At 38.3% G+C, this 9015-nt stretch overlaps 1 protein-coding gene and 1 long non-coding RNA gene across 4 annotated transcripts in view; one reads left to right on the plus strand and one right to left on the minus strand.

Moving 5' to 3' along the window:
* LOC122360777 overlaps window positions 1-3640 on the minus strand; it is a 26262-nt gene extending 22622 nt beyond the window's left edge. For both annotated transcript variants that reach the window (XR_006252837.1, XR_006252838.1), the window contains exon 1: window positions 3517-3640. This is a non-coding gene — a long non-coding RNA (uncharacterized LOC122360777). The remainder of the gene's footprint in view (window positions 1-3516) is intronic.
* pear1 (platelet endothelial aggregation receptor 1) overlaps window positions 1-8849 on the plus strand; it is a 34788-nt gene extending 25939 nt beyond the window's left edge. For both annotated transcript variants that reach the window (XM_043261631.1, XM_043261630.1), the window contains exons 8-24: window positions 1-105; window positions 194-330; window positions 490-702; window positions 1697-1871; window positions 1962-2082; window positions 2198-2361; window positions 2714-2816; window positions 3349-3495; window positions 3596-3727; window positions 3973-4101; window positions 4623-4748; window positions 4855-5064; window positions 6256-6365; window positions 6766-6892; window positions 7009-7071; window positions 7152-7352; window positions 8031-8849. The exon at window positions 1-105 is cut by the window's left edge and continues 4 nt beyond it. In XM_043261631.1, coding sequence (XP_043117566.1) covers window positions 1-105; window positions 194-330; window positions 490-702; window positions 1697-1871; window positions 1962-2082; window positions 2198-2361; window positions 2714-2816; window positions 3349-3495; window positions 3596-3727; window positions 3973-4101; window positions 4623-4748; window positions 4855-5064; window positions 6256-6365; window positions 6766-6892; window positions 7009-7071; window positions 7152-7352; window positions 8031-8173 — 2406 coding nt within the window. In that variant the 3' untranslated portion in view covers window positions 8174-8849. The remainder of the gene's footprint in view (window positions 106-193; window positions 331-489; window positions 703-1696; window positions 1872-1961; window positions 2083-2197; window positions 2362-2713; window positions 2817-3348; window positions 3496-3595; window positions 3728-3972; window positions 4102-4622; window positions 4749-4854; window positions 5065-6255; window positions 6366-6765; window positions 6893-7008; window positions 7072-7151; window positions 7353-8030) is intronic.
* Window positions 8850-9015: the final 166 nt, after the last annotated feature.

The raw sequence follows: 9015 nt of genomic DNA on the forward strand, positions 1-9015 counted from the left end.
CAGGTCCCATGCATGCGGCCGAGCCGCTGTCCTGCACGCTGCCCGTGTCAGAACGGAGGCATCTGCCAGGGGAGAGGGGTGTGTTTGTGTCCTCCTGGCTGGATGGTGAGAAATCTGTGTTTTGGCTGTGTTTTTTTTTTTTTGTTTATTCTTTGTTGAACAACCATTATTAGCTATTCTCTCTCTGTTTCAGGGAGCAGTGTGTACCGAACGGTGTCCACCAGGCCGTTTTGGCACAAACTGTTCTAAAGAATGTTTGTGCCATAATGGAGGCCACTGTGATTCAGAAAAAGGCCAATGTCAGTGTGATGCAGGCTACACTGGTGAAAGGTAAAAAAATTTTGCCTTTACTATTGTTTGCATTTGGCCACAATGTAATTAAGAATCTTGAAAAAGTCTGACATCCACAGTAAAACCTCATAGTTATTTGAGCTGCATGGTTGCGCTGTCTGATTCCCTCTTCAGTGAGCATGTGTGTTTCTCGTGAAGGTGTAACGAGGAGTGTCCGGTGGGAACGTACGGTGAGGACTGTAAGGGTGTGTGTGACTGTGCTAACGGAGCCCGGTGCTATAACATCCACGGTGGCTGTTTGTGTGAGCCGGGGTTTAAGGGTCCACGCTGTGATCAAAGGATGTGTCCCGATGGGACCTATGGCATGCACTGCGAACACCGCTGCCTCTGCAACTTACAAAACACTCTCAGGTGTGCTGTGTGCTTCCGTGTCTGTTGCTAGTGATCATTAACTTGTCACAGTGTGAACACAACTACTAAGAGAAAATAACATGCATTTTCTTCTCAGAACCAGTGTTACTTTAGTATTATTTATGTCTTACTATAGTTTGTATTTAAAATGTTTTGAATTAGCTTTTATTTGAACGTTTTTATTTGAATTTTAGTTTAATAGTCTTTTTTTCTGTACAGAATTTATTTTTTATTTAGGTTTAATTTTCAGTTAGCAATATGAGCACTTAATCTTAGTCAACTAATTGTTTATTTTTAACTTAAAGGAAGAGTTCACCCCATTTCGTTCCAAACCTGTAAGACCTCCATTTATCTTTGGATACAAATTAAGATATTTTTGATGAAATCAGAGAGCTCAACAATGCAACCGTAACGTTGTAATGTTCCCAGGTCCAGAAATATTGTAAGGACTTCTCTAATATAATCAATGGGACTTCAGAGACTTGAATTTTGAGAAGCTACGAGAATACTTTTGTTTGCAAAGAAAACTTTATTTAACAATTCTACTCCTCAATTTACCATTTTTCACCGTTTTGGAAAGTAACATGACACATTCCTGCTCTTTTCCCCGAATTAAACGTTGATTCACTGTTAGCGCATGTTTTACCAATGTCCTTACTGCCTTTCTGGAAATGTGAACATTTCAGTTGCGTTGGTGTCCACGCAGGGTCAGAGAGCTCTCTGATTTCATCAAAAATATCTTAATTTGTGTTTAGAAGATGAACAGAGGTCTTACGAGTTTGAAACGACATGAAGGCGAGTAATAATGAACGAATTTTCATTTTTGGAGTTTTTCGTGTGATACTTATATTTTATCTTTACTTCCATTAACAAACTAATTAAACTTAATAGTTAGGCTGACCAACCAGCTGATCATTTTATTAACCAACTGCTATTTGATAAATATGATTAGTTTGAGTAACTGTAGACATTGATTTTGTCATTAATATTCCAGCTGTCATCCTCTGAAGGGGGAGTGTACCTGTCAGCCTGGGCTGGCGGGGCTATATTGTAATGAAAGCTGTGCTGATGGTTATTATGGTAACGGATGCCTGGAGCCCTGTCTCTGTGTGAACGGAGGGGTGTGTGACACGGTGACGGGCCAGTGCCTCTGTTCACCCGGATACACAGTGAGTGGACAGACACGATCGCAAACAGAATGATTTCCTCAATACCACAGAGCATTCCACATTAATATTGCTGTGTGTGTGCGTGTTTAGGGTCTACACTGCGAGAAGCTTTGCGAGGATGGTTTCTATGGGAAAGACTGCTTGTCTCCCTGTACTTGTGTAAACTCTATAGCCTGCTCTCCCATCGATGGAACATGTTTCTGTAAGGAAGGTAAGTTGTTGGACACATTAAAAGCATCGCTCACTAATGCTATCACAACATAAACATAACATCCATCCATCTATCTATCTATGCCACCCCAACAGTGTTTTGTGTGTGTGTTTAGGTTGGAGAGGACTTGACTGTTCTATCGCATGTTCAGAGGGCACATGGGGTCCTGGCTGCAACTTGACATGTCAGTGTGTAAATGGAGCATCCTGCCACCCCGCCGATGGTTCTTGCAAGTGCACCTCAGGGTGGAGAGGGGCTTCCTGTGACGAGCGCTGTCCAGTAAGTCAAATATCTGCTTAATGATACACATGTGTTTGATTTACAAAAACAAGTTTAGAAGATGCAGGTAATTCGTTTTCAGTCAGACGTTTTGTCCTGTGAACTGAATTTGACATCAGTGTTGCTGTCTGCTCAGCATGTCTGTCTCCTAAATCATCCGCAGTGATTTTACGCCATCTGCAAAAGTTATTAACCTGATGGCGAATGCTTAACACTCTTTCGCTTAGAGTACATGTTGCATGGCCATCATTCAAATTAAAATAGTAATTATGTTAGAGCTGTATAATTTCACTGGGAAGAGTCAGAGTTATTTGATCGTTCTGAATCAATATTTCCATTCTGGTTTAAACAGATCGGGACATTCGGCCCAGGCTGTCAACACAAATGTGACTGTCTGCATGATGAAGGATGTGAGAGTGTTACAGGCCAGTGTCTGTGTTTACCTGGCTGGACAGGTAGGACTTTATTCAAATCTGTGAGGACTTCTGTATATACTGCCTCATAAATAATATGCCAAAAATATACACTATGCAGTGATAAATGTTAAAGCAGTACCATTCTATGCATATTTAATTATTCCTATCCATACATCTCACCCATAATGCTGTGTAGACTTTTATTACACTATTACATTAGTATATTATTACAATATATATATGCATGCCCTTATTATCTGTTGAGCTTTACTTGATTTTTATGTTTGAGACTCAAGTGATGAGCGTGTAAATATAGTAACTATATAGTAATTTTGAAATCTCTACAGTATGTACACCAGGCAGAAAGTCATTAAAATATATCTCAGACTGAGAGATATCATGTTTAAAATTGTCAAATAGAAAAAATTATGTTAAAACAATTTTAAAAATAAAAAAATGGGAAAATCCGCGGTGATTCTTATGAAACGTATAATTTTTCTAATTAAAAATAGGTCACTAGACCACGAACAGCACATGACAGTTTAGGCAACTCATCTAACTTCTTCTGCAGGTCTGCGCTGTACACAGCAGTGTCCAGAGGGAACGTGGGGCCTTCAGTGCAACCAAACCTGTTCCTGCCTCAACAGCGCCACCTGTCATGCACATATAGGAACCTGCCTGTGCAAACCTGGATTCTGGGGAGCTCAGTGTCAACACAGTGAGTATTAACTCCATATACCTGTGCATCCATCAGCGTCTCTGAGAGCTCAGGTCACAGTAGAACTGGTTTAAACAGTGCTTTCTTCTCTTCTATGTAGTGTGTAGTGCTGGTCTGTTTGGAGAGAGGTGTAGCCGTCAATGCCCATCATGTGTACATGCCTCCTCCTGTCATCACATAACAGGAGATTGTCTGTGTCTGCCTGGATATACCGGACACCTGTGTGAGCAAGGTCAGATACAGACTTAATGAAACTGTTCATAATTTTATATCATGACCACATCTGTCCAAGATAAAAAACAAAAGCTAAAAAAACACCATAAAATTTATTCAAGTTATTATTATATATAAACAATATGAAAGCAAGTAATTAATGTCAGAATTAATGTGTGAATTATCTCTTTAAACCTATAACTTCCAAAGCAGCAAAATGTCTACCGTATAATTTTAATACTTGTAAAAATACTTTTCTTTTAGCCTGCCCAATGGGCCGGTATGGACGCCATTGTAGCAATGTGTGCATGTGCACCAACAATGCTACATGTCATCACCAGGATGGTTTGTGCCTCTGTCCTGCTGGATGGACCGGACCAGACTGCTCTTTATGTGAGTTTCTGGACAACAGACCATGTTTACGAGAACATATTTGATCTTGCTAGTTTTTTAACAAAACTGTTACATTTTATTTTCTGAGAAAACAAAATGAAGGTAAAACAAAAAAAATGTCTGGCAATGCAGTAAGTAATTTTGAATTGAGTTAAGATTAAATTAAAGATTTTCTTACCTTACTAACCCTAACCTGAACTTAATTTTTATCAATCTGTCAGAAAACAAAACACTGCACATCTTATATAAATGCATCCTGATCTTAAAGAATATTTAGATTTGTACTGGAAAACACAGGGTGAGAAAATGACTGCAAAGTGTGTTACAATGATAAGCTTAAGTTGAATATTAAGAGTTTCTCTTAGAAAAGACTGTTTGCCAGATTTCCTGGATGCGGTTTCGGAATACATAAGTCATACTGTAATTCTCATCTGAAAATACATTTTTATTCCTGGATCAGGCTCAATATGTCTGTCACTCTACCAGTGCATCAAACATTTGCCAAATGTCTGTCCTTGCAGTGTGTCAGACAGGGACGTTCGGCACTAACTGCGCTCAGACCTGCTCGTGTCCCCCCAACCATTCCTGCGACCCTCACACTGGAGACTGTGTGTGTGTACCTGGACCGGGAGAGGACTGCAAACCAGGTATTAATAGCAGCCGGAAAACATTTGATTTCCTGTATGTTAAACATTTAATGGGAATTGCTGTCAGTGTGTGTAATGTGAATGGCTGTGTTTTTTTTTTTTTTAGAGCAAGAGCTGAGTATGATGGTGCCTGTGTCTCCGGTGGAGAAGGATTCGTGGGGTGCGATCGCAGGCATTGTGGTGCTGGTGATTCTGGTTGTGCTCCTGTTGTCTGTTCTGTTGTTATATCGGCGCAGACAGCAAGACAAACAGAGCAACACACCCGTTGTGTCTTTCTCTTCAACCCGCACAGTCAGTTCAGAGTACGCGGTGCCAGGTACGAGCCACTGGGGCTTTTGATACTTTCAGTAGGGCCTCATTTCATTTGCACAAATTAAAGACAAAGATAAGGAATTGTCATACTAAAAATCTGGGCCCATATTCATAAAACATCATAAACAAAAAGTAGTTCATAACTTGACAAAATCTTAAAAATATTGTGTCAATTCTAAATTTAGGACTCTTACATTTTTACTCTAAGAGTGTTTCACAATGCATTTCAGTTCTAAAACTAGCTAAATCTGTAAAACATTAGGATTGTGAAGAAAACTCTCAAGTCACCAAAACCAAATAACAAAATCCTCCCTGCTGGAAAAAAAAAATACAAACCATCACAGAAACATCACAAACATTACAAACCATCAACGTTTAAACATTAAAACCATAAAAAATGGTTTCCTGTAGTGTGTTTTGGGATATATTCCATTAGGATTTAGTGGTTTAAACAAGCCAACAATAGAAGACCACCAATTACCAGCAGAGACCAACAGGCACCATTGCAGTTTACCATTAAAACCAATACAATTCCCTTTATAACAAGTAAAACCACTACAAATTCTGTGATGGTTTCTGTACTTTTTTTTCAGCATGGATGAAATTGTTACCAGCAACCTGCCTCTGGACATAAACATTTTACCAACATGCTGCATTTGTTTGCATGTTTCCCATGCTTTTTTTTTTTTGTTTATCCCAACTCCAATTTTCCTTTAATAATTCAAGTTTGGCAGAAAGTAACAGCTGTTCTTGCACCAGTTTGCATGTTTTACGTTTGCATATCTTACTATCGGCCATGATTATTCTACTCTCTTAATTAAAAGGCTGTTTATATGCAGATCCACTAATTGTTTACGAGAAGCACACATGTAAGAAGCTGTAAATTAGCTGAACATATACTTGCTTAATTACACATTTGAAAGTGGCAACACAATATAGCGCTCTACAATATTTCTACAGACACAAATCTGCCAATCACTGTTTGCAAAGTTAGTAGGCATGCTGATATCATCCATAACAACAGGTCAACTCTTAACTTTTATCCTAAGTCTCAGCATCTTTGGGAACAAGCTTTAAGAGAAACCTCTTTGCTAAATTTTTTTTATTGCTATTTGGGAGAACTCTCAGTGGTAAGACGTTTTGTGAATAAGGGCCCTGATATATTGATGCACATTTTTATTTTGTATTTGCATAGATGTTCCACACAGCTACCACCACTATTACTCAAACCCGAGTTACCACACACTGTCTCAGAACAGACCTCCACTGCCACACTTGCCCAACAACCAGGACCGAGCCATCAAGGTGAGTAATACTACGGTATTATATGTTATTTAAACACTTGCATTTTGTGCGCTTTAAACACTGTCACAAATTGCTTCTAATGTTACCCATAGGTTACTTATGATAAGCTTTTATTAATAAATGTAAATGCCGAAGGTAAATGTATCATTGTATCGCAGAATGCAGTCTTCCATTTGAAATTTTATGAATTTATGATCTGATAAAAGCACGTTTTTCCTCATGTGAGGGAAATGTGCTTCTATAATAAATTGGTTATTTGTATAACTTTAAAAATGATTTATGTATAGCACTCTAATAAAACATTGGTGCAGTAGGCAAATTAATCAGTTCACTACTTTGATTACAGAAGCAGAGTTTTGCACATATAACAGAAACAACTTTATGTCTCACGCTTTGACAGAACACCAACAACCAGTTGTTCTGCAGTCTGAAGAACATGGAGAGGGAGAGGAGAGGTCTTTTTGCGGCTGACACTAATGCAACTCTTCCTCCAGGCTGGAAACACCAGGAGCCACCTAAAGATCCAGGTAACGGATACTGGGAAACAGTTTCACTGTATGACTGCACTTTATTATTTTTAGTATGTTCTGTCTTGTGCGGCTGTCCGAGTAAATAAATGAACGCGGTCCAATTGTGTTTGCAGGGGCTTTTGGCATCGATCGAAGTTACAGCTATAGTGCTACTCTAGGGAAACACTACAACAAAGGTAAAAGTCTCCCAGATATTCTTCATTTATACGTTCTTCTATATATCTTAGCCGTGTCTTACATGCTGTTGTCGGCGCAGCGTTGAAGGATTCATGCGTGGCAGTGAGCAGCAGCTCTCTGAACAGTGAGAACCCATACGCTACCATCAAAGATCTGCCTGGCCTGCCACCGTGTCCTCCGGAGAGCAGCTACATGGAAATGAAGTCTGCAGTGCCTCGTGAAAGATCCTACACTGAAATCAGCCCACCGGTTATGACTTCCTCCACTCTGCCATGCAGAGGTAATTATAATAAAAGAAACTGCTTTGGGATGTGAGAATGTTGACAGAAAATATATTTTAGTGACTAAAGTGTCTACAATTAGGCTAGTATTGTTGTAAATATATAAATGTAAATGGAATTTGTTGCATTTTTTTAAACACACACGCGCACATATATATGAAATATGACAGCACAGCTTTGGGAAAAATATTTTTCAAATTGAACAGATATTTATTTAAACTTTCAAATGCCAAAATACATTTACTTTAGAGGGCCAGATTTTTTTATGTATATTTTGGACAATACAAATATACTAACAATATGTCAACAAATTACAGAAATTAATAAATACATGATTGCATAAATAAATGAACGTATAAATGCATAAATAAGTAAATGAAGGAATTAATACAAACTAATTAAAATAAATAAATGTAGAAATACATATATTAATAAATGAATGATTTTGGCACAAGTGTAATTTTTAATTGTACTATTCATTTAATTGTACCATTTTGTGTTATGCTACATTTCTACATTTAAGTAAGTAATTTCTTGTCCTCCTTAAAAATGTAGGTGACTATGAACTGCACGATTTTCTTTCTTCTTTTCTGTGTCATAAGGGTACATGACAACATTACGGCTTTGGGGTGTTATCTGGTACAGCATTCAAAATATGTTTGTTCACTGTATTTCAGAACACTGTTCCCTTGGCAACGTTGTGGAACAGGAACCTCAGAATCATTATGATCTGCCCATCAACAGCCACATTCCTGGGCATTATGATCTGCCCCCAGTGCGGAGACCACCCTCTCCATCGCCACGAAGACTGCCCCACTGAACTGCTTAAAAAGACTCTGGTTCTTCCCAAAAATCACTGCCAAATACAGAGTCAGCTTTACAAACTGGATAATGAAACACTGCCCACCACAGATGAATGGATGGACGCTACCAAAACTGCGCAATACTGCCATCTGCCGGACAACACTATTGAATGTTCATGGAGGATAAGATCACGATTAACCCCATTTAAGCCTGTGGATGTTGCCAAGGACTTTATTTCTTTTCTTTTCTTTCGACAATATTTGTGGATGGCTAAACTACTGGCATACGAAAAGAAAAACCGTAGAAAAAGGAATTTCCACAACTTGCTGGATGTGATGTTGGAGCTTCAATGCTAAAATCTTTTCAACTATCACAAGTTGCTGTATCAAATCGTATTTGGAAAAACTGCAAAAGAACGGCACATATGCTCATATAAAAGACGTTAATAGAAAATCCGATCTGGGCATTAATGGGTTAAATGCTACATTTTTTTCTGTTTTTAAATGCTATTCATGTTTCTTATCTAATCTGGTTATCAGGGTGTAAATAATGTCATTTTTAACAGCTACAGAACACCTTTTCGTGTTTGTAACACTCAACATTGAGAACAGTTTTTTGGCTATGAATGTCAGTTGAGTTCAACCAATCAGAATTGTAAATAGTGTAAATAAAATCAAAGTTTTCAAGCACAACTTGTCGTGAATCTTACTGTCTGTCTTACTGTCTTCAAACAAAAATTACAATTTTGTTATTTAACTTACTTACCTCGTTGAGACCTAGATGAGACTTGTAGAAAAATAATCCATCTCCGGCTTTATTTTCTGAGCTTTATTTATTATTATACGTAGAAGGGTTCTC

Source organism: Puntigrus tetrazona, chromosome 16 (assembly GCF_018831695.1).
Source record: "Puntigrus tetrazona isolate hp1 chromosome 16, ASM1883169v1, whole genome shotgun sequence".
NCBI lineage: Eukaryota > Metazoa > Chordata > Actinopteri > Cypriniformes > Cyprinidae > Puntigrus > Puntigrus tetrazona.